Raw genomic sequence first — 26405 nt, forward strand, 5'->3', positions numbered from 1 at the left:
TATTTCTTCATCCTTTCCTCCCAGATTTCCTAATAAGTTCTATTCGCTGATTTTTTTTAATGACAGGGAGGAGATTCAGTAGTTTGGGAGGGGGCTTCGCTTGCCCCCATCCCGCGCTGACATGCTACGCCTCTTTACTGCTGTTAATCTCTTGTAATTTAGGCATGTTATAAAAAAGGATTTTATTTTTCAATAAGTAAGTTTTCAAAATTAGTCACAATCAACATTTAGGAAGACTTCATATCCTCAATTACAAAAAAAAGGATTGGATCACGAAGATCCAAACTGCTGTTTAACCTACGCAGCGTTTATAAGATAATTTGATTCTTCAAATACCCTTAATAATTCACATGTCTCGTTGACGGTATCTGGGATGCTTATTTCGTATATGATTTACACAAGTGTTGCGCTTTTCCCCAAAAAAAGTGTCATGAATAACATATTGTATGAAATGCTCAACTAATGAAGGAAGTTACGTGCTTTAGCTAGGTTTTCCCCTCGAGTGCCCAGATATTAACAGTAAACCTTACATTGACGACAAGAGCATGATCCCAACCAGAGTTCAGGCCTTTATTAGTATTTGCATAGTCCTCTCTCCTAGAGCGAGGTGCTCTCGCCACTCGCACGGGGATCTGTCGGCCAATTAAGTCGGCGCGTGGCCGATACAATACCCCAACAATGTTTGGTTCGCGGTAAAAGGGGGCAAAGAGAGGAAAAACATAATAGTGGCCAAATCCCCACCTCGATCGACAAAGCTAAACTTTCCAATCCGATCAGGAATCTCACTTTCCTGTCTCTTTCCTCTTCTTTTCAGAACAGTCAGGCCAATGAAACCATTTTCCGACCTGAGCTCAACTTTTTTTTTTTTAATAATCACAACATACATAATTCGGGCGCGTGGCAAAGCTAACTCTTTTGTATTGACAAGTCTCTCGTCTTATACACACAAACCACCGCAATACACCAACTCAAAGAACTCCTTTCTTCGCGGTTTTCCTGTCAGCGATCTATGTAAAGAATTTTCCATTGGTGAGAAGTGGGATAATTTTGGTTAATTGACGTCTAGTTGGGGGTAAACTTAATTTCATTTTGAAAGACTCATGAGCAGACAATATTGGAGATGATCCTTTTAATATGGCATAGTTACTGAAAATATCAACCAGGGTATTTATCTGAGGCATGTCACGGCTTGCAAATATTTCAGAGAGGCCAAAGAAATATTATATTTGAACGAATACATCTATTGTACCCTTTACAAAAGAATATCAAAGGAGTCATGATATTTCGGAATAGATGTATTAATAATAAAAGAAAGAAAAGTTTAAAAATAGCAATTCCTCATGCTTTATACTACATACTAGATACATTCAAATCAATTGATAGAACTCGGAGAGATATCAATATCTCATTGACTAAGAATTTGGTCTATGTTATTCGGAGTATGAAATATGAACTTCGTCAGACACAGTTATCCAGTTTTTAGCTGCACTCAACCCAGGTGAATCAGGAGTTATTCCTTGAAATGCAGTGCGCGCAAACCATCGCTTTGCTAAAGCCGGTGTAATGAAATTGTACTGGATTACTATAGAGCGCTTAGATGCTTCGGATAATAAGCAATTATGATTAATGGTCCGTGGAAATGTCATATTTTCTTTCATCAGGTCATAAATGCAAATGAAAAAAAAAAAAAAAAATTAGTGGTCTATTGAAACGTGGACTTATTGTCTTTAGATGCAAATTGTACAAACACGGATTTACTCTCTCGATCAAGATGGATGCAAACGGTTGGTATAACAATGGACACCTCAACAAATGCAATCTTTTATAACTTACTTGAGTGCATGTTTTTTACAGGTATATCTTGTTATAGACAAGGCTCAAACCCTCAAGGTCAAGGCCAAAGCCAACACATAGAAACCCCAAGGACTGAACATTTCAAGGTCAGGGCCAAGGCATTATTTCTTCATTCTTTTTCATCCTATATTGTGTTTTTTCTTTCTCTAGCCATTTGTTTATATCAGTTTCCGAAAGGAATGGTTTCGTTTTAACAAAACAAAAAACGACGTTCGTAAATAAACTTCAAGTTCATCATAATTATCATGATTATGGATTTTATTATTATTATAATTATTATTACTACTACCCTTCTTATTATTGATATTTTTTTATATATCATAACTATCATATTATTGTTATTATCATTATTTTCATTATCATTATTATCATCATCATCATCATCATCATTATTATTGTTATTATCATATAATTATTATCATCATCATTATTAAACCGATTTATTTAATCATTTTGTGTTGTCTTTGATATATGATGAGAGTAATGGTGATACATGGTGAAGTAAAAAAAAAATTGGCACTATTCGTACACTTGCTATTACTATTGTTGTTGACATTCTTTGTTATTTAACATTAACGTTTCAAATTATGAAGTAAAAACAAAAAAATGTACAAAATACAAAATGCCTTGGGTCTGAAAACACTTTGAAATGCCAATGCTTCAAATCATTAAGGCCAAGGACAAGTCATGCTCAAGGCCAAGTAATGACAGTCCAAGGCCAAGGCATTGGAAAAGTAGGCCTTATATAGGGCGCCTTAAGACGCAAATGTCAAGGCCATACAGCACTGTCAGCATCTGACCATTTAATAATAGGGCCTGCTTGTAAAGAGAGCGGGCAATAGTTTATGCTATACCATGTACCGTAGTGCTATAATTCTATATTTTTTTTCATTTACCTGTGCGAGGCAAGCGGTGTACACTATCAACAGTGGTAGTGGTGGAAGTAGGATATGGAAAGGCTGACCCACCTAAAAGAGAGAGAGAGAGAAGAAAATGACAGGTAAAGAGATAATAATTCGGAGTTAAATGAAATTATATCGACCAACAAGATAATGATATCTCTCACCCAACCCCCTCTCCCTCCCTTCCTATCATGTACTCACACTCTCGCCGTTCTCCTCTGTACAACATCCCCAGTCTCCTTCCTTCCTAGCTTTCTTCGTCTTTTCTTCTGTTACTACCTTTTTCTTGTTCTTCTCCATTTTCTCCCCCTACTTCCACATTCCTACCAACTATTTAATCATCTTACCCCCCCCCCCTTGTAAGCCATTTGCATTTCATGTCTGTGTCTAATTTAAGTTTTTAGACATGTAGCATTAAGATGTATATTTATTTTGACCGAAGTTAACCCCACCATCCGAAAGACGTGACAAGGGCTCGAACCATGACTCTTTGCATCAAATTGTAACTTTCCCAGCGTAGTGTGGATTACAGGTGCACGCCACAACGCCTAAATCATAACTTTCTTGACTTGTTTGTGTGCGTGAGAGTTACGTTCTCCCTCTGTATCCAGAGGGGTAAACGCTGATAGAGGGCGTGCTTTACCTGATGGATTCGTGTCCAGTGTGGTTTGGTGATCTGCAGCGTTGTATTTGTCATCCAAATTACTCTTTGCTCCTGGAGTGTAGCCTGCTGATAGAGTGAAGGAGAAATGGAGAGAGAAAGAGATAGAGGGAGAGAGAGATAGAAACCAAGATGAAGAGAGTGAGAGAGAGAGAGAGAGAGAGAGAGAGAGAGAGAAAGGGAAAATTTAAATTTGAAGTCATTTATGAGACTAATCATTACGAATAAAATTAAGAAGATGAGGGTTGTATGTCCTGAAACACAGAAAGGCCCAAGAAGAAGACAAAGCAATGAAAAAGACTTTCCAGTTTTCCAGCAAAACGAAATGAAGAAACCACTTACAATTAGTTGAGACTAAATAACATATTAATGATAGCAAAATTGAACTTTCTCTTAAAATTTATCTACATTTAAGAAACTAACTGATTACAAATTTCCCGAGTTCCCTTCAAATAATTTGAAGCACTCTTAACTTAGAAGACCAAAATAAAGAAATTAAATCGCGCAGCAGTATTTGATGATATTTAACTGAAATGAGAAGGATTTGTCGAACTGAATGTTAATGGAATTTCGTTGATATGAACAATGATTTTAGCGGCTATTTTTGAAAGAAGGTCGCATATTTCGGAACATCCTTTTAGCTCCCTACGTGCAAGGGTATTTATTGACTACATGTAATTATGAAAGGATTTTGGTTATCACTATTTTACTCTATCAGTTATGATGATGTTAAGTTTTAGTAATTATTGGTCTGTTAGTAACATGGGGTTCCGATTGTCTACTGCGCATGTCTGGTGACCCCGGGTGTGTTATAATCTATCATGTATTGCGCATGTGTAATGACCTACATACCTTGTGAGGAGGGCGGATTCCTGGGGCTGGGTTGCAGCGCTTTGTCTATATCATCTGAGGTTAGATTAGGCAGTGGAGCTGCAGAAAATTTAGACAGAAATTGTGAAATTATAAATAAATATGAAAATCATATCGTCCATCTATTTATATACCGGTCATTACGGGACACACAAGGGAATTCGAATCAGCTAGTTTCTACACCCCTATTTTATGTTTGATTATCTACTCAATGGGCCCTGTTGCATAAAACTTACTATGATAGCAATCATCCAATCCAATGGTAACTACTATAGACTCCTTGATTCTGATTGGCTGTTAAGCATCGTTACCATGGTAGCTAGAATTGGATAGCAAAGTTACCATTATAACATAATGCAACGGGACGTTGTTCAACTGTGGTTGATAATGAGGCTTACCACTCTTACTGCACTAGTGAAAAATAAACATAATATTTGCATAGAAAGGCATCTGAAGAATTACACAGTGATCACTATATGATTGTTTTTATTTTCCACAAAGTGAGAGTTAGCAGTGAAAACCACCCCAACCATATAGATAACTATTGTTCATCCAGAGAATTAATCAAAAAGAAAAACACTTTAGGTGAAATCAGTAATTGTTTCAGAATTGTTTTAATAAACATTATATATATTATGTATATATATATATATATATATATATATACATTTCAGATGCAGGTCCGATAGCAAGTGATGATGTTAAACTATACGATACATATTGTGGTTGAAAAAAATATAACTTATTAGAAACATTCATGTTCTCCATTCTGATAACCAGCTTGATTTGTCAAAAGACCCAGCCATATTGAAATGTGAAATTTTATGCACAATGAATTGTGAAAGATTGATTTTACAAAATTTAGTCCTCTTTGTTGGATATTCTTAAAAATTACACGGTATTCGCAACAATGAGACGATTTAAAATAATTTGAAAAATAATATACAAGCAAAATATTACGTTCCTTAACATATGCCAATGAATACCATGCCGAGTTAAACATGAACTTCATGACATCCCTCGCCGTCTCTCCTATACAATTCAATCATCTGTCGAAATCTTGAAGCCCTTATTAACCAAAAAATAAAACCGTGTCTGTCTTTGATTTGAGCTGTTGAGGACTTGTTCCATTCATTCGCTCCCCAGCGAAGACAGACGACGAGGTTGTGATGTAAGTCATATCAATTAATTTCTAACCAAACCAGAGCGGGAGAGGAACGTTCGATTGCGCCGCATCTCAAGGGCCAAACCCCTTCAAGAATGCGATTAATTCAAATTTCAACGGGGAAAGACCACTTCTAATCCCAAGCAGTTATTGGGGTAAAGTCCACGCTTTATGACACCTCCTTCACCCTTATGTATCCCCCTATATGATGGCTTTCTCTCACTCCTTCATAGAATTCAAATGAATGTCGGGTAAGCCAATAAAACATGGCCATAAACATCAAGTTGTGGGCGTCAGAAAGATGTTCAAACATTGTCGCAAAATGTCGCAGTTTGTAATAATTGTAACATAAGTGCCCGCTTGTTTTTTTCTGTGAAAGGCGGGGTGTAGTAAGGATGTAAATCGGATCATATAAGCACACGGCTGCCATATGTTTTATTGTATTAACTCTGATTTGAGATAATAACTTAAAAGAATGGATTTATAATTAATTATTGGAGTAATTGAATTATATCCTTAGAATTGAAGTTTAATATTCAGGATTAATATAACCATTCTTAATGAAAAAAAGTTATTATGAAATAAATGCAGCCATCTACGATGGATTGTGGTAATATATGATTTTAAGATTTTCATAAACATATCACTTGCGCTCTGACATTTCGAATTTGCCAGAATTATTTCAGCAACATTTCTTCTTGTGTGTTTCTTTCATATTGCTGTTACCAGGGGCTGCGGAACGGTTTTCAAAGTTGGGGGGGGGGGGGGGGCTGAGCTTAAAGTGCGGGGGACCTGACCATGCAAAAAATCACAATTATATGGTCGTTTTTACGTTTTTGTACACGGTTTGGAAAAAAAAGTGGGAAGGAGAGAGTGGGGGCTTCAGCCCCCTGTTGCACCCACAAATGTAATAACGCCCACAAATGTAATAACGCCCACAAATGTAATAACACTTTACCCACAAATGTAATAACGCCCACAAATGTAATAACACTTTACCCACAAATGTAATAATTTCACCCACAAATGTAATAATGCACTTTACCCACAAATGTAATAATTTTTGATCGCCCACAAATGTAATAATGACTTTACCCACAAATGTAATAAATTTGAAGGGATTTTTGGCAAATCCGTTTTGAACTAAAATCGTATAGTAATGCGTTCATGTAGCACACAAGTGCAAAGTCTCTTTTCCTGACCCGGTTAATTAACAAATTATAACATAAATCCAAAGTCTTTATCCCAGACCCGGTTGTTTCAAAAATTATAATATAAATCCAAAGTCTTTACTCCAGACCCGGTTGTTTCAAAAATTATAATACAAGTACAAAGTCTTTATTCCAGACCCGGTTATTTAAAAAATAATCATATGAGCCTAAAGTCTTTATTCCAGACCCGATTGTTTCAAAAATGATAATATAAGTCCAAAGTCTTTTCTCCAGACCCAGTTGTTTCAAAAATTATAATATAAATCCAAAGTCTTTATTCCAGACCCAGTTGTTTAAAAAATAATAATATAAGTCCAAAGTCTTTATTCCAGACCCAGTTCTTTCAAAAATGATAATATAAGTCCAAAGTCTTTTCTCCAGACCCGATTGTTTCAAAAAGGATAATATAACTTCAAAGTCTTTTCTCCAGACCCGGTTGTTTCAAAAATTATAATATAAATCCAAAGTCTTTTTCCAGACTTGGTTGTTTTCAAAAATTATAATATAAATCCAAAGTCTTTATTCCAGACCCGGTTGTTTCAAAAATAATAACATGAGCCCAAAGTCTTTATTCCAGACCCGGTTGATTAAAAAATAATAATATGAGCCCAAAGTCTTTATTCCAGACCCGGTTGTTTAAAAATTATGATATAAGTACAAAGTCTTTATTCCAGACCCGGTTTTTTAAGAAATTATAATATAAATCGAAAGTCTTTATTCCAGACCCGGTTGTTTCAAAAATTATAATATAAATCCAAAGTCTTTATTCCAGACCCGGTTGTTTCGAAAATAATAATATGAGCCCAAAGTCTTTATTCCAGACCCGGTTGTTTCAAAAATAATCATATGATCCAAAAGTCTTTATTCCAGACCCGATTGTTTCAAAAATGATAATGTAAGTCCAAAGTCTTTTTCCAGACCCTGTTGTTTCAAAAATTGTAATATAAATCAAAAGTCTTTATTCCAGACCCGGTCATTTAAAAAATAATAACATAAGTCCAAAGTCTTTATTCCAGACCCGTTTGTTTAAAAAATAATTATATGAGCCAAAAGTCTTTATTCCAGACCCGATTGTTTCAAAAATTATAATATAAATCCAAAGTCTTTATTCCAGACCCGGTAGTTTAAAAAATAATAACATGAGCCCAAAGTCTTTATTCCAGACCCGGTTGTTTAAAAAATAATAATATGAGCCAAAGTCTCTATTCCAGACCCGGTTGTTTCAAAAATTGTTGTCGTTGTTGTTGTTGTTTTAGCTTATACGGCGCTTGTCATTCACGCACCGTATAAGCTAAAACAACAACAACAACAATTTTTGAAACAACCGGGTCTGGAATAGAGACTTTGGGCTCATATTATTATTTTTGAAACAACCGGGTCTGGAATAAAGACTTTGGGCTCATGTTATGATAAAAGTACAAAGTCTTTATTCCAGACCCGGTTGTTTAAAAATAATCATATGAGCCTAAAGTATTTATTCGAGACCCGATTGTTTCAAAAATGATAATATATGTCCAAAGTCTTTTCACTAGACCCGGTTGGTTAAAAATTATAATATAAATCCAAAGTCTTTTTCCAGACCCTGTTGTTTCAAAAATTATTATATAAATCCAAAGTCTTTATTCCAGACCCGGTTGTTTAGAAAATAATAATATAAGTCCAAAGTCTTTATTCCAGACCCGATTGTTTCAAATATTATGATATAAGTCCAAACTAAGATACGATAATGATGTTCCGGTGGAATAAAAATGAAAATCGAGCCTAGTCTTCTCTCCAGACCCAGTTAATTAAAACTGGTGGAATCAAAGTCTTTGTTGTTGTTTTAAATGATACTGAACGTATTGTAAATATACGCGCTTTGAGTAAATTGAGAAATAATGCTGGATAACATGGACATATAGCGTAGTCATTCAGCCAGACCCAGTCATTTGTTTTTCAAAATAAGGCTAAGAGTAAAAATATAAATAACTCCAAATCTAACACCAAGCAATCCTTGAACCTAAGAACATGTTTTTAAAAAGAGGTTTAGAATGTTGTCTTTATTCCAGACCTAATCATTACAAAAATTACGAAAAAAAATCTTCTAACATAAGACCCTATCATATTCTCTTGGAATAACATGAGTTGTAAAACGTACTCTTTCCTCCAGACCAGGTTATCTAAGAAATTAATTAAAAAAGAAAATCAAATCTAAAACCAGTTTTCAAAAGTTACACCCAGTAAAAAATATGTCTGTACCCCACACCCACATTCTTTTGTATAACAATACTAAGACCCCTACAAAACATTGTAATTATGCATTTGCAAAGAAAACGTCCATTTTCCAGACTTGGTTATTATTTAAAAATAAAATTGTCTAAAACAAATACCCAATAATCTAACTACTGTGGAATAACATGGAGATCGATTGTAGACTTTCCTGCAGACACAATTATTTCAAGAATAAAAAAAACAATAAAACCCAACCCCCAACAACAAATCTAAGAACCAACAATCCTCCAAATTAAGACCAAGTACAAAAGCACATGTTTAGAGCGTTGTCTCTATTCCAGACCCAGTCATTTAGAAATTAATTCAAACAATCTTAAAAACATAAGACTTTGTCATATTCTTATTCCTGTTAAATAACATTATTATTATGCTTAGACCTTCGTCTAGACCCAGCTATTTATAAGATAAACAAATATTGAAAAAAAATCAAAGCAAAGACCAATCTTTAAAATTAAACCCAGTTAAAATGCTTGGGTTTAGAGAGTTGTCTTTACCCCCACATCCAGTTCTCTTAAAATACAAATTAAGCAAAAGATTGATCTAAAAACTTAGACACCAGCATCTCCCAAAATATAAAACCCTGTGATAAGGCATACCACAAAAACGTCAAATTAATAAAAGGCGTCAATATTCAGATATGAATGGTACGCGCCTTAAAAACCCAAAATAACAACAACAACAACAACCTTATTCTACATCAATGATATTGTGGCGTCTTTGTTAATATTGTTTGTCTGTTTTTATCGTTTCTAATAATTTCCTATTTTGAAATAACTGCATGAGTCTAGAGCAAAGACTACACCATATTTAAAGACTGGGCGTTGTGGCGTGCGCCTGTAATCGAAGCTATGTCATGTATGTGGGGAAGTTACAAATTGATGCAGAGGTTCGAGGTTCGAGCCCTGGTCACGTCTTTCGGATGGTGACGTTAAAGGTCGGTCCCAGACGTAAATAATCATATCTGAGACACGTCTGACAAAACTCAAACACACACACGTTTGCCCCCTGGAAAGATTAAACCTCAAGATATTGATGGACCTGAATCCACCGACGGGACAGCCTAACTCCGTAACTATAGTACGGGTGTGGGAGGGGGCTCTTCTTTCTTTGCCTGTCTCTCTCTCAGTCATTTCAAATCAGTTTTTTTCCTATCTTATCACTTCTTGATCACATAAATCCTCTCTCTCTCTCTCTCTCTCTTTACTTATAACCCCAGAAAATATATCTTAGGCCACTGTGATTATTGGAATAGTAAGTAATAAAAAAAATGCTGAATATATTACAAATGGTGCTTGGGACACTGAAAATTTAAAGTACCGAAGAACTTGTTAAACCGTTATCCCCTCTTGTTAGAATGATTTTCTTAATATAATATCTCATAGATCGTCGATCAACGACCTTATCGTTTACGGGAAGTAATCCCCATATTCTGTGCTGATATCTTATTCCTCAGTTTTTTGTTTTATATGTATTTAAAGGTTTTGTGATTTTTTTTTCATAAAAAAAGGAATGAATATACAAGAAATAATAATAATAAACAAGTGGAATGCCTCTGACCATCTCACCTGCATCACGCGATTCAACATAGCAGCAGTGCTTACTTTGAAAACTACTATAACTCGCACAAGATGTTAAGTGATACTTGGTTACTCTTATTTCCATGTTTTATGAAGTAGACCAATACACTTACAGAGATAGGATGGTAATTCAACAAAAAAAAACAATGTGGCCAAAATTCATTGACCTCACATGACCTTTGACCTTGATCATGTGACCTGAAACTTGCACAGGATATTTAGTGATACTTTATTACTCTTATGTCCAAGTTTCAAAAGTCAGATCAATAAACTTGCAAAGTTATGATGGTAATTCAACAGATACCCCCATTATGGCCAAAGTTTATTGACCTTTGACCTTGGTCATGTGACCTAAAATGCACAGAGGATGTTCAGTGATACTTGATTAACCTTATGTCTAAGTTTAATGAACCAGGTCTATATATTTTCTAAGTTATGATATTTCAAAATCTTAACCTCAGGTTAAGATTTTGATGTTGATTCCCCCAAAATGGTCTAAGTTCATTGACCCTAAATGACCTTTGACCTTAGTCATGTGACACGAAACTCTATTAGGATGTTAAGTAATACTTGATTAACATTATGGCTAAGTTTCATGAACTAGGTTCATATACTTTCTAAGTTATGATGTCATTTCAAAAACTTAACCTTAGGTTAAGATTTGATGTTGACGCCGCCGCCGTCAGAAAAGCGGCGCCTATAGTCTCACTCTGCTATGCAGGTGAGACAAAAAGAAGTAATAAAAATAATACTAAAAAAAATTGCTACCCTACTTCTCATACAGTGGGTGGCAAAAATAGTCAATCATGACTTATTGCCAAACAAAAACATGGAATGGAGTGGTTATCCCCTCTTGTTAGAATGTTTTTCTTTTATATAATATATCATAGATCGTCAATCAACAACTTTATCGTTTTCGGGAAGTAATCCCCCTATTGTTTACTGATATCTTATTTCTCAGGTTTTTTTCATATGTATTTAAATGTTTTGTTATTTAGGTTTTTTCATAGAAAAAAGGAAGGAATATACAAGAAATTATTTTTTTAAAGGACAAGTCCACCCCAACAAAAACTTGATTTGAATAAGAAGAGAAAAATTCAACAAGCATAACACTGAAAATTTCATCAAAATCGAATGTAAAATAAGAAAGTTATGGCATTTTAATGTTTCGCTTCATTTCACAAAACAGTTATATGCACATCTCGGTCGGTATGCAAATGCGGAACTGATGACATCACTCACTCACTATTTCTTTTGTATTTTTTTAAATGAAATATGAAATATTTTTATTTTCTCGTCATTGTCATGTGAAATGAAGTTTCATTCCTCCCTGCAACACGTGGAAATTTATTATTTTAACATTTTGTGCTTTAGGCAAGGAGGTCCTAATCGTCAAATTCGTAAAAATTGAAATAATGTATAATTCAAACAATTAAAACCAAAAGAAATAGTGAGTGAGTGACATCATCGACTCTCTCATTTGGATGTAGCTGGCTCGTTCATATAAATATTTTGTTAAAAATAAGTGAAACTTTGAAATGTAATTAATTTTACATCCGATTTTGATGAAATTTTCAGCATTGTGCTTGTCTGATTTTTCTCTATTGATTCAAATCAACATTTTTCTGAAGAGGACTTGACCTTTAATGGTTGCTGGGTCTTTGTTTTGTTGTTGTTGTTGTGTTTTAATGACTTTTATAACTGGGTCTGACAGAAAGACTACGCTACATTTCCATGTTATTCAACATAAATAGGATCGTGGGTCTTTGTTTTTTATAATTATTATAATTTTTTAAATAAATGGGTCTGGAAAAAACACTTTGGACTTATAATTTTTTAATTAACCGGGTCTGGAAAAAAGATTTCGCATTTTTGTGCTATATAAACACATTACTATAAAGTTCAAGCTTTTAGTTACCGGGTCTGGAGCAAAGACTATGCTTGATTTTCAATTTACAATTAGCGTCTGGAGAAAAGACTAAGCTCGATTCTCATTTTTATTCCACTGGAATATCATTAATGTATCTAATTTGGGACTAAAATTATTATCTTTTAAATAACCGGGTCTGGAAAAAAGATTTTGGATTTATATCATGATTTTTTTAAACAACCGGGTCTGGAAAAAAGATTTTGGATTCATATCATGATTTTTGAAACAACAGGGTCTGGAAAAAGACTTTGGACTTGCATTATTATTTTTTAAACAACCGGGTCTGGAATAAAGACTTTGGACTTATATTATCATGTTTGAAGCAATCGGGTCTGGAATAAAGACTTTTGGCTCATATAATTATTTTTTAAACAAACGGTTCTGGAATAAAGACTTTGGACTTATATTATTATTTTTTAAAGGACCGGGTCTGGAATAAAGACTTTCGATTTATATTACAATTTTTGAAACAACAGGGTCTGGAACAAGACTTTGGACTTACATTATCATTTTTGAAACAATCGGGTCTGGAATAAAGACTTTTGGATCATATGATTATTTTCTAAACAACCGGGTCTGGAATAAAGACTTTGGACTTATATTATTATTTTCTAAACAACCGGGTCTGGAATAAAGACTTTGGGCTCATATTAATATTTTTGAAACAACCGGGTCTGGAATAAAGACTTTGGATTTATATTATAATTTTTTGAAACAACCGAGTCTGGAGAAAAGACTTTGGACTTATATTATCATTTTTGAAACAATCGGGTCTGGAATAAAGACTTTTGGATCATATGATTATTTTCTAAACAACCGGGTCTGGAATAAAGACTTTGGATTTATATTATGATTTTTTTAAACAACCGGGTCTGAAAAAAAGATTTTGGATTCATATCATGATTTTTGAAACAACAGGGTCTGGATAAAGACTTTGGACTTGCATTATTATTTTTTAAACAACCGGGTCTGGAATAAAAACTTTGGACTTATATTATCATGTTTGAAACAATCGGGTCTGGAATAAAGACTTTTGATTTATATCATAATTTTTTAAACAACCGGGTCTGGAATAAAGACTTTAGGTTCATATTATCATGTTTGAAACAATCGGGTCTGGAATAAAGACTTTTGATTTATATTACAATTTTTGAAACAACAGGGTCTGGAAAAAGACTTTGGACTTATGTTATTATTTTTTAAACGACCGGGTCTGGAATAATGACTTTTGATTTATATTACAATTTTTGAAACAACAGGTTCTGGAAAAAGACTTTGGACTTATCATGTTTGAAACAATCGGGTCTGGAATAAAGACTTTTGATTTATATCATAATTTTTTAAACGACCGGGTCTTGAATAAAGACTTTTGATTTATATCATAATTTTTTAAACAACCGGGTCTGGAATAAAGACTTTGGGTTCATAATATTATTTTTGAAACAACCGGGTCTGGAATAAAGACTTTGGGCTCATATTATTATTTTTGAAACAACCGGGTCTGGAATAAAGACTTTGGATTTATATTATAATTTTTGAAACAACCGGGTCTGGAATAAAGACTTTTGGCTCATATTATCATTTTCTCAACAACCGGGTCTGGAATAAAGACTTTGGATTTATATCATGATTGTTTTTAAACAACCGGGTCTGGAAAAAAGATTTTGGATTCATATCATGATTTTTGAAACAACAGGGTCTGGAAAAAGACTTTGGACTTGCATTATTATTTTTTAAACAACCGGGTCTGGAATAAAGACTTTGGACTTATATTATCATGTTTGAAACAATCGGGTCTGGAATAAAGACTTTTGGCTCATATAATTATTTTTTAAACAAACGGGTCTGGAATAAAGACTTTGGACTTATGTTATTATTTTTTAAATGACCGGGTCTGGAATAAAGACTTTTGATTTATATTACAATTTTTGAAACAACAGGGTCTGGAAAAAGACTTTGGACTTACATTATCATTTTTGAAACAATCGGGTCTGGAATAAAGACTTTTGGATCATATGATTATTTTTGAAACAACCGGGTCTGGAATAAAGACTTTGGGCTCATATTATTATTTTCGAAACAACCAGGTCTGGAATAAAGACTTTGGATTTATATTATAATTTTTGAAACAACCGGGTCTGGAATAAAGACTTTCGAGTTATATTATAATTTCTTAAAAAACCGGGTTTGGAATAAAGACTTTGGACTTATATTATAATTTGTTAATTAACCGGGTCAGGAAATTAGACTTTGCACTTTTGTGCTAAATGAACGCATTACTATACGATTTTAGCTTAGAACGGATTCGCCAAAAATCCCTTCAAATTTATTACATTTGTGGGTAAAGTCATTATTACATTTGTGGGCGATCAAAAATTATTACATTTGTGGGTAAAGTGCATTATTACATTTGTGGGTGAAATTATTACATTTGTGGGTAAAGTGTTATTACATTTGTGGGCGTTATTACATTTGTGGGTAAAGTGTTATTACATTTGTGGGCGTTATTACATTTGTGGGCGATTATTACATTTGTGGGTGTAACACCCCCCCCCCTCCCCCACTCCGCTTCGACGCCCCTGGTTACGGGGCGTGGATTACTGTGTTTGTTAATATTGTGTGAGTCATTTGCTTACTAAACTTCATTTCATAGCAATTATTTTTTTCAGTTGAAGTTTACATCCATCAAAAAGTGTCATATTGGTATTTAACAAGTGAATCAGCTTGAATATTTTATCAGTGGTCAGGATCAACTTTTAAGTAAGTTCTATAGCGCCATCTGTTGTCAATTTGTTACCAACCATTATTGATTTTAGTGGCTCCAACAACTATACCCTGGCTAAAATACGTGTGAAATTTGTTTGTATAAAAAGCGATTCTCTAAGACTTAACGGGAAAAAAAATTGATTGCAAATGCTGCTGCTGTTGCTTTCCTTCCTTTTTTTTTTACATAGATGTTGTATAAGTACTGCTGGTGACTTCATTAATTTCGCACTTTTAAGCAAACAAAATACTCTTTTTTACAACTGAATTTATATATCATACCTATTTTATCATCAGTTCACATTATTGTAGTTATTTTAAAAGGAGAATGGTCGAACATGTACTTCACATTCTAACCGTTTCAAACATCCAAGCCTATACCCATCACTATAGAATTAACATGAGAAAGCTTGAGAGTATGGTCCCTGTTCGAAATATAGCATGGACAGTTCCGGAATAGTTTAAAAATCCCGATTTCATGACCTGTTATTTTGTTTAATAACTTTTTTTTATGAGTTTTCCAATTTTTATGATAGGTGCAGAAGTGCAATGTAAGTCTCCTTTCAATTTCTCAAACGTAGAGAAATTCCAGGGTTTTTTTTAGGCATACAATCTACTGGCATTATACGTTACATAGTCTTAGAAGATATTAAATTGCATAACTATTTTATTCGATGCTCTTTAGACATTACTGGCCATAGTTTCTTGGAATCTTGACGAATTTTAAGTATTCACTTAAAGAGAAGTTTCATGGTATAACATTCGAACACACATGATACATGGAAACGCTTAAAGAAGCTTCCCAACGGTTTCTTCTTCTATTCCATTTCACGTAAGAATCCATCTTCTCTTTAAACCAAGGAGGGAAGTTGCTTGTTAGCGAAGCTTGTATTACCATACATCGTCCCCATAAATCCCTTAATTGCGATCATTGGCAGGTTATGTATTAAAGCTAGAGGGATTTGGGACTGACTTATATGCCGAGAGATACACCGTCTCTCTCCGCTGTAGACGCCATTTTGTTTTCCCCTCAAATTTTCACTACTTTCGTTTCTCAATTAAGCCATTGATAACACCACTCCTTCTTATGAAACAAATTACAGTCTAAATTATGCGTAAATTGAAGGTTATTTAGTGTTCAATACTTAATTGTATCTAAGGTTTAATCAAGTTGAGTTGCAGTTTGACGGGGGGGGGGTTCTCATGCATACTATTTGATGAATAATTATTTCCTTAGATTGGTTTGCCATCCTTCTAGAATGAGTGTTATACATTTAAAGTAACAGGACAGTAATGAATGCATTCGACCATATCAATGATTGCAACGTTTAATCGTGCTTCTAACAATATATCTTCGTGGTAATTAGGGACTGATCCAAAGATGCATAGGTTACTATCCCCCCCCCTTCCATCCTCCGTACCTATGATATGCAATGCCTCCCCTCTTAAAGGGAGTATGAAGATCGCCCCCTTTTGCATGCTTAGGGGGCCAAGAAAAAAAAACTCTCGTGGTTATTGTTCGTCAGTTCATTTTTGATTGTTATTATTTATTCGTGTACGAATACGCATATTATGGCGGAAATTCATTCAAACTAAACTGTGTATTTTTTTCTTAACAGAGAAATTAAAAAGGAAGGAACAGAGGAAAGAGGCAATTACATTAGACAGACAGGGAAGATGGAGACACGAGAAATGAGAGCTAGGAAGAGATGAAAGGGGAAAGTGAACTATTAAGAATAGAACAAGAGGAAGGAAAGGAAACGGAAAGTGACAATAATCATAAACAAGGGACTATGTTTTATGCTTGGCTAAATGTCACAGAAGAACTTGGTTTCAGCGACAGTTACCAAGAAAAGACAAAGGCAAGCTGAGACAAAATAGAGGAAGAACTCAATGATCTTCCCCTTCCTCTAGCCCCCCCCCCCCATCCCCGCACAGAAAAAAGGAGAAAGTCGATATAAAGTTATAGTTGACAACGTAAGCACGAGGTACAGTGTTGGTTCTATTTTATAAAAATAAAAATAAAAACGTTTCCGTATATTCTAAAACACAATTTACGCAACTTTAACAATGAAATTGAAACGAATGTATATTTAGAATTGTTTAAATGTCTTTCCAGTCATTACATACTATGATAATTAAACGCTTTATAGATTGATGGTGACAATGATAAGCAACGTTAGGCGTCTTACATCAGAATGAAATTTGAAAAGTCGTCCGACCGCCGATTTTTATTCTATAAATTATTGTATTATTAATTTTGTTTTTGTTGATAAAGATCGTAAAAATGAAAAAAAAAAACATACGGCATGAGAAATTTCTTGTGCAAGCAAATTCAATATCCGTAATATTTGTCGTTACTTTAGCGAAATGCAGGTCTAGGCTGGAGAGGAATATTCTGGGAAATATTTAAACTTTGATTGAAGGAATGACATTATACTCAAGTATTGTATTAATATCATCTTGGTCGAAATAATGGAATCTGTTCAAACCTGAATGTGTCCCTCTGAAGAGATTATTATTACCCTTATCCGATAGGTGACTTCCTAATTAACAACGCGGTGCTATAGAGCCAATTAGAGCTTTCACGGACACTTTCAAAACAGGTGAATGGCTTAGTCCTAGCAGTATAGTGGAGTTGAAAGGGGGAGGGGGGCTGGGCCTACCCCTTGGAATGAAATAAAATTGAATTGAGATTCTTCTCTACAGGGGGGGGGGGTAAGTGTGAAAAGTCTTTCATCTTCAAGCAAAGAGAGGTTATGTTTAAATGTGGAGAGATAGTTTTCTTTTTTCTTATTACAATGTGTTGTTTTTCTTTCCACAGACGTAGGTCAATCGAAAAGACCAGAAATACTTCATCAAAAGAGTAGTAAAAAAAGAATGCCAGTTTTATATAAAATGATAACTATAATTATAATGACCATTATTAATAATAATTATGGTCAAACCATTAACCGCGTTGCTCTTTGCCAGTAGAAAGGGAACATCTTTTTTCCCTCATTTTCCCCTAACATTGTTTTTTGAAAACAAAATTTCCACCTGAGCACGCCCCTTCTCGAAGAACCTGTTGCTTTTTCCCTAAACCACAGGAAGTCAACGATTGCCTTGTAATTAGCATAGCCCCTCCCACCTCGTTTGTGGCGTTGTCTTAGTGACAAGGTGAGAAATTGCAAGCAGGAAGCGCATGTGTGATCAGGTAAGCTGTAGCACAGGTCAGGTAGGATGGTGGCGCTATATCGCTATACGCACTGCAACAGGTGCAAGGGAAAGAGGTATAGGAGACGGGGTCACGAACCGGCAGAGTTTTGGCGTAATCCTTAACTCTAATCGGCTGAAATATTGGTTTCATTCATTGAGCAGTGACTGGTGACAATATAATTTATGTTCTACCTTGTAACATAATCATTGTTTGATAAAAAAAAGAAAATTGTAGCTATGTGCTTTGTGCTCTTTGTTAGTTGAAATTAGATTCTATATAGCGCTTATGTTTTCGGTGATACTTTATTGCATAGGTCTACATGTTATCTTCACAAGATATGAAATTCGCCGTAGTTGATTGAATTTATAGAATAGCTTACCAAAGGTATTGGTTAAGCATTCTCATGATACAAAGAGCATGCTCTACTCCTTATTGTTTTTAATTTAAAGCATGTAATCATCATCTGGATGCAACTGCCAACATAAGTAGCGCCTCTAATTTTGTCTGAAGGAGAGCGGCAATAGACATTCTACTTTGATCGATGAACAGGCTTCGTCCTACAACATCGTTGGAGTAAGCTAAACTAAACTAAAATAAAATAACTGTCCGCCACAAGATGGCGTGGTTGTGTTATTATGGTTTTCTCGAGCAAGAATTACCTTTCTTTTTTCCCCTTATTCTTCAATTATCTTTATAGTATGATCTCTTTGTATATATGTGTTTGTACGTGTTAATTTGTGTTAATCCTACTCTTGTCTTCATACTTATTTTGACAACTATTATTCTGCTCACTTGCTGTTGAAATATCAGGCAAGACACTAAAGCAGGAGGCCCTTACTACCATGACTTAATATTAAAGCTATAATTTACGAGCAATTTGCTAAAAATATTTTTCGCCGATAGGAAGATATGAATTGCCCTTCTGTTTTATTTTGTATTAAAGTTATCACCTAAATTAATCTTTTTCCAGATAAATTGGCGATGAAATGAACAAAAGTAACGCATATGATTTTTTTTGTGCCAATGATTGATTAATTCTAAAGCAGATCATCATGCTGAAGTTAGCGACCATTTTCTTACTTTGTTTGAGGAAGTTGAGATGTGAAATAAGGACATCTACGTTGACAATATTGGTGAGTCTGCTGAAGTCATCTTTGGTCATCTTGCAGAGGTGTTTACCATCCATGTTAAACCTTGCAACCTGAACATCTTGAAGACTGTACTCCCTGACAGCCCACTGGACCCATTGCTGCACGTGCTCTGCAGTCCACATATTAGGATCTGAAGACGAGTTAAAAAGAACATCACGTTAAAATCAGCAAGTGGGACTAGTACTACTTTTGAGATGTGAAATCCTGTGAAAAGAACATTAAAATTGCAGTAGTCATTGTAGTTGCCAATATCAGCTGTACAACATGATAGGAAGAAGCTAAAATAAAGCTCATATCAACAAGGCTTCTTTTTCTTCCTGAAGAATTAGCGTCGATTATAGTTGTTAGTTGTTATTTGGATTTAAATGTATTCCTCACGTTACAGAAAGTACAAATAATCGACCTTAGGACGAAGTACAGAAAATATTTTATACATACCAATGTTTTCCAAGCTTCTTGCCCGGAGCCCCGCATTTAGCACATGCATGAAAGAATCGTGAATGAATTAATGAATTGGTTAAAAAAAAGTGAATGGGTGAACCACTCATTTTTATCACCAAATTTTCAAGTTATCAATAAATACAATGGAGAAATTGATACTCGGATAAATAGACACAAATATATAAATACATTTCAGGAAGAATGGTTGAATTCTTTCCTCTTACCTGAACACATAAATACCATGAATCCTTACACGCAGAATACAAAGTATCGGTCAGCACTAACTAATAATCCCATCAATAGTCGAAATACCAATTATAAATCAACATATCATTCATTGTCGAATGCAGCACGGTAATTTTTCTCAGTATTTGATACTGCCATCGTAATTCAGATCATGTATGCATAATGTTTGAAATCAAATATATATCATCGTACCTCGAATGCTAGAGTGCAATTCGTATTCGCTTGCGTCCATGTTCTTTATATTTAAACATTTTACAACAATCAAACTCATACAGAATTAAATTCTATATTTATAACACCCGATCGATTGTCGATATCGATCACTCGACATTGGCGATTAAAACGTCTGCGTGGTTTTATCTCGTACATAGCTGTAATGCAGTAAACACACACACACGCACACAAAAACCCTATAGGTAATTCATACCTTGTTTGATTGAAATGTGTGTATGGTGTATCAATCTATTGATTTTTATATATCTATGTACTTTTCATACTGCTCAAATGCACCTGTTTGAGTTGTCCTTGGGCCATATTATTCAGGGTCGATATTCATACGATTCATGACTTATTGTAAGGGAATTTCATTTCATGAATCTAAGACAGAGATTTGGACTGTCATAACAATCGAACTCTTTATTTCAATATCTATATCTATCTATCAAAGTTATATTTATTATATATATTTTATTTTATATATGAATTGAAGTTGTCAATAAAAACAACTCAACAAAAAAAAATATCGAGAACGTTACTCAAAATAAAATCCCAGCGTATTAAAAAAAATTAAAGTCCAACAATTCGTCTATTGTTATTTAGTTTTAATAACGTTTAAATTGCCCCCCCCCCCCACCGAGACGCCCATTAGATCATAAAAAGGATCGTCTTTGCACCGTTAAGGATTTCTGCATTCCATATGTGAGTTAAAAGAGGGGTCTTACCTATATCCAACCATTATTGGAATTGTTATATCTTTATTAAAATATTTACTTCTCGATAACTTTTATTCTACCAAAAAATAATTTTATCTTAGTAAATGAATAATCTATATTTGATTATCCAAAACTTAGAAGCAAATTTATTTTATACAGCAAACATTCACTTCTTAGGATATCAACTATATCCAATAAACTTTTATTTTAGTTAAATAAATGTAAATAACGTGGCAACAGTTTTCCTACACGCAATCATTCCAAGAAACTTTAATCTTAAATTGAATGCATACTTGTGTTCTACTTAGGAAACGCAAAACACAAGTCAATTCATTACCAGAGGCAAAATACAGAAGTTGCGTGGGCCGTTATGCCTTGCCCGTTTTGACAACAGAAATATAAATTCACTCCCCACCTGGAATCAATTAGGGTTTCATTTTGCCCTCAAAATATTAACCTTTATGGAATTCTTCACAATATATATTTGTAGGATTCATGTTCATTTTGTTGGAGCATACTAGTATTAATAATCAGAGTGTATAGAGAGAGGGAGTGGATAAACGCTTGTAACAACACAGTTTCACAATTATAGGCTGACAATGTACGAATATATTATGGTATGTACTTTATACAACGACTCAAGTTTTCCATTTTTATCCTGTTTTTTTTTCCTATTTCATTTCTTCTCTTAGTTTAGGCTATGATCTTGGTTTAAGATTAAAAAACTCACTCACTGTCATATCAAACCCATTATACATTCTAATTTCAAAATTTTCAACATGCATATGATTTGATGACAGTTATAAATAGATGGAGTTAGATACATATCATACATGTGACATGCATGCACACACGCTCTCTATCCCTCTATCTTTCAACATTTATTTTGTTACACATTCAATATTTTCCTCCCTCATCCACGCGCCCACGAGCGCGGTGCAGGATCCATCAGGCCGGCAGACACGGCCGACAATTGATGCCGTTTCCGGTAAAGGTCTGCCACTGAGGGACACGTGTCAAAACGAATTTACTTTCCACGGTTCCCTAAAACTTTCGTATGAAAGTTATTCCTCTCCTTCACCGTGATATCATTAACATATAACAAGACTTGCGTATGTTCAAAGGGTGTATTTAGCTCAAACATCCACTTTCGAAGAAGTTTGAGATGGCCTAAATTCTTTGAAACTATCACTTGACGAAAAAAGAAATCGCCCTAAACTTTTGAAACTTTAACTCTCTGTTGTAACCCCACATCATTGTAGATTTGAATTTCATATTTAAAAACAAATAGAGTTGATCAGATGAATGATCAAACTTTTAATATTATTTGTTCTTTACTTGCGACATGTAGATAGAAAACCCAAATTGATTAAAAGTATACAAGTACGTTTTCGATCAAGGTGTGCGTGATCAATGGGTTTTAATTGTTGATCTTTAACCTAAAAAACTGTTTACGTTATCAAAAGTATCATATAGTCAAATATTCATTTATTTTAATCATGCATATATTCATCGAAACATATATATTCTGCTACTTATTCATATTTTATTGATTTTAAAATAATGTACCCCTTCGTCAAATTGATTTTCTTAATTCTCTCATTTTAATTGACTTCCCGATATATGCCTAATCCGGTCTTCCCTTGTACAGGTGTATAAAGTTATAGTTGTAAGAAGATCGCTGCAATAGTTTTCTTTTTCTTTTTCAAAGATGGATTATCATGAAATAAAATGATCATCCAAACAAGAACATTTGTCTGCAAGATTTCTATACTGAATTTGTCCCGGGAATTTGTGAGGTATTTCTAACCATGTCATACTTCTAATATGCTACACATGCCCTACTAAGACTGGTAATAGAATGTTCTGTCAAATATAAACGCCATCTCAACAACACCAGCTACTAAAAAGAAAGGATCAATTTCGTATTTTGTTTATAATAGCAGTGGCAGACAAAACGTGATTCTATTCATGGCCTGGCTACTGCTCAGTGGGCATTACTCACATATTCGCTGCTTCTCAAAGAAGAAACTTTGTTTATTCCTCTTCCCATTTCTCCCCCATATACTCCCTTATTCTCTAGACTTACCAAGAATAGTGGCTCGACTCAGACTTTGTGTTTACATTTTGACGTTCAGATTGAAAAATGACATCCTATTTTTACCCCCGAGCGGCCCTCGGGAGACGCCCCGTAGGGTGCCGAGTATCAGTCGCTGTGTGTCTGATCAGTAACTCAGGGTATGAACAAATGCTAGTATATATCATGTACATTGTGAGATGTGGTATGGGTATTAAAAAAGCTTAAATATGGGACTTCTGTTTTTACAAATTACTTTTTTTTAAGATGAATGCACATTCTGTGAATGTATAGTGTATATTCTACTCTCGATAAAGTTAGCAAAAATATTTTTAAAATACACAAAATGAAAAAAGTACTTAGTGAATTAACGAAAAACAACCAGATAGAAACATAAGTGGCACTATGAAACATTTCACATACGGTTTAACATATCAAAATGACATCCTATTTTTACCCCCGAGCGGCCCTCGGGAGACGCCCCGTAGAGTGTCGAGTATCAGTCGCTGTGTGTCTGATCAGTAACTCAGGGTATGAACAAATGCTAGTATATATCATGTACATTGTGAGATGTGGTATGGGTATTAAAAAAAGCTTAAATATGGGACTTCTATTTTTACAAATTACTTTTTTAAGATGAATGCACATTCTGTGAATGTATAGTGTATATTCCACTCTCGATAAAGTTTACAAAAATATTTTTAAAATACACAAAATGAAAAAGTACTTAGTGAATTAACAAAAAGAACAAGACAGAAAGATAAGTGGCACTATGAAACATTTCACATACGGTTTAACATATCAAAATCCAGACTTAAAACATGGGTACATTTAAGACAAGCACATTTGAGCATTAAGAGATTAAAGGGGGGAAATAGAATAACCGAAAACCATTCTACTATTTCCATTGACATTACAACGCAAATCTATGGGTATATTGATTTCATAATCAGAGAAACAATTGGAAATTGTTTAGAAATTGAGTGGTAGGCAATATGAATATAATACATGACATAATCACGGTCAAGATCAATCATAAATTCAAGTCGATCGGGCCAGGTAAAACCAATTAAAACCAATTATGCCAAACACCGCACAAAGAAATACACATGCTTACGATAAGGGGTCAAAATGACACGCTTTCATTGAAGAGTCTTGGGCATTGAGAAAGGGGTAAGTCGCAGGAAGAGGAGGGGAGGAAGAGGAAAGGGAGAGGGATAGGGGTTTGGTAATGCCTTCTCCGGGGTCGCTTTCTATCCTACCATAAGATAAATCTCACTCTTTAAAGGGGAAGATAAAGGAAAAGCGGGTTATCTTGTAATCTGAGAAAAGTTTAATCCATAAAGGGTGATGACGGAACTTATCGAATTTTTACTGAATCTTACCTTTAAATCTGTGCATTAACTATTTCTTAAAATGTATCGATCCATCGTCTCTGTGATAAATATCTTTCTTCTCTTGGATTACGATTGCTTGTCTTTATCGTGGGTTATAATTTTGAATACGTTCAACAAGAGCAATATGAGATAAAGAAGTTATGATTCATTTGTACCATTATCAAGGTCCCCCAATGCCCCCCCCCCTCCTCCAAAAAAATCTTGCTTTTTCTTTATTCTAATTTCTTCTTCTTCTGTTTCCTCTTTACGTTATTATTATTTTTTTATTATCATTATTGTTGTTATTATTATTATTATTATTGTTTTTGTTGTTGTTGTTATTATCATCATCATTGTGATTATTATTGGTATTATTCTCTTCTTTTCTCCGCCTTGTGGTTAATTTTCTCAATCATGTTTTAATATATTTCCTTTCTTTTTTCGTCCCCTGCTAAATATCCCCCTTCCCCTCTTCTTCAGGTTCTTTCTATCTTTAGTCTGTTTTCACCTCTCCTTGTGCAGCCTTCGGAAGATAATATTTCAGAGGGCTCATTAAGCCGCATCCGTCCGTGGCTTTATTCTTCAAGACTGATGGGTATCTCCGCGGCTAGGGGCTTTCAGCTTCCCGTTTATGTCAAGTCCAATAGCTGATCAAAGTATGCGATGCATTGAACATTGCCACTAAAACCCATCGAACAGGACTGAGAGGCTGCCCGGGCAGTCGACCCCGAATGGTGTTGTCTAAAAACGAGGTCGCGCGGGGATGTCAGGTATATTGAGAAGAACACGAAAACAACGCAGACAGTAATATTGTACAAATAGAAATACAAACGTAACCTTGCTTTTTATCCACACTTTCGAATATGATAGTTTTCTCTGAGAATAAATAATTTGTCATAATTATCATGAGTATCCCTTTTTAAAAGACTTAGGAAGTAGGGTTTGCCGGCATTAACATACAACAAAAATTGTGAAAATTCCTTGAAGGTAGGCTAAAAATGGCGCTTTGGCCCAAAGCGACAAGACAGGTGGTTTTGGTAACGATGTCACGTGGGGTCGTCTTTGTTTATTCCCGCCTTTTCATACATTAAATTCGGGAGGGGAAAAAAGACGTCTGCTATAAAGCATACTGACTGATAGACAAGATATCAGCCACAGATCGATCGTCTATAATAACAAAAATCAAGGGAACTTGTGACACTTTTTATCGTTCAGCTGCTACGAATGAGACAATAATCCAGCTTCATGTTGCAGTGTGTTTCTCATATACAGAATTTTTTCAACCATGCATGATTTATGAAGCTACATGAATGTATACATCCATTAATTTTAAATTAGTCTTTACCAGTATTCCATCTATCAAAACGCCTGACTGTCGGTCTTTAATCTTAATAATGCTGGTTCGAAATTAACACAGAGCGCAAATGTTATTTGTTCTTTTAATGACTCAATCTTACCAAAATGCTAGATATCTCTGCACTAAAGCTGATGTTAGAATCTCTATAAGGGGGTGGAATATTTCCTTCTCTTCATTTGGTACCACGTGATGCATTTTGTTGCGTGTGCCTATGCGTTCCCACAAGACGTGACGTCACGAGTTATTTCAAGAAACAGGGGCTAAATTCAGAACAAACGAAAGGGGCCAGGTCTTCGATTAGATCACAAACGATTTGTTGGAAGAGATACGCGCCATCTCTAGAGAGCCCTATCAAGTTTGAAGAGCTTTAATCGAAGCGTAGTCTACCAGAGATAGTTAGGGTTTGCTAGGGCTTCACGATA

At 34.6% G+C, this 26405-nt stretch overlaps 1 protein-coding gene across 5 annotated transcripts in view; it reads right to left on the reverse strand.

Annotated features, from left to right (window-relative positions):
• Positions 1–2241: 2241 nt before the first annotated feature.
• LOC121419884 (transcriptional regulator Erg-like) overlaps positions 2242–26405 on the reverse strand; it is a 38121-nt gene continuing 13957 nt past the window's right edge. For 2 of the 5 annotated variants that reach the window (XM_041614352.1, XM_041614348.1), the window contains exons 3-6: positions 19484–19684; positions 4270–4347; positions 3400–3486; positions 2244–2822 (exon numbers count right to left, since the gene is read on the reverse strand). In XM_041614352.1, coding sequence (XP_041470286.1) covers positions 2743–2822; positions 3400–3486; positions 4270–4347; positions 19484–19684 — 446 coding nt within the window. In that variant the 3' untranslated portion in view covers positions 2244–2742. Of the gene's footprint in view, positions 2823–3399; positions 3487–4269; positions 4348–19483; positions 19685–26405 lie in introns of all 5 variants that reach the window. The other 3 variants (XM_041614351.1, XM_041614349.1, XM_041614350.1) reach the window with 3 other exon arrangements.

Source organism: Lytechinus variegatus, chromosome 8 (assembly GCF_018143015.1).
Source record: "Lytechinus variegatus isolate NC3 chromosome 8, Lvar_3.0, whole genome shotgun sequence".
Taxonomy (NCBI): Eukaryota; Metazoa; Echinodermata; class Echinoidea; order Temnopleuroida; family Toxopneustidae; genus Lytechinus; species Lytechinus variegatus.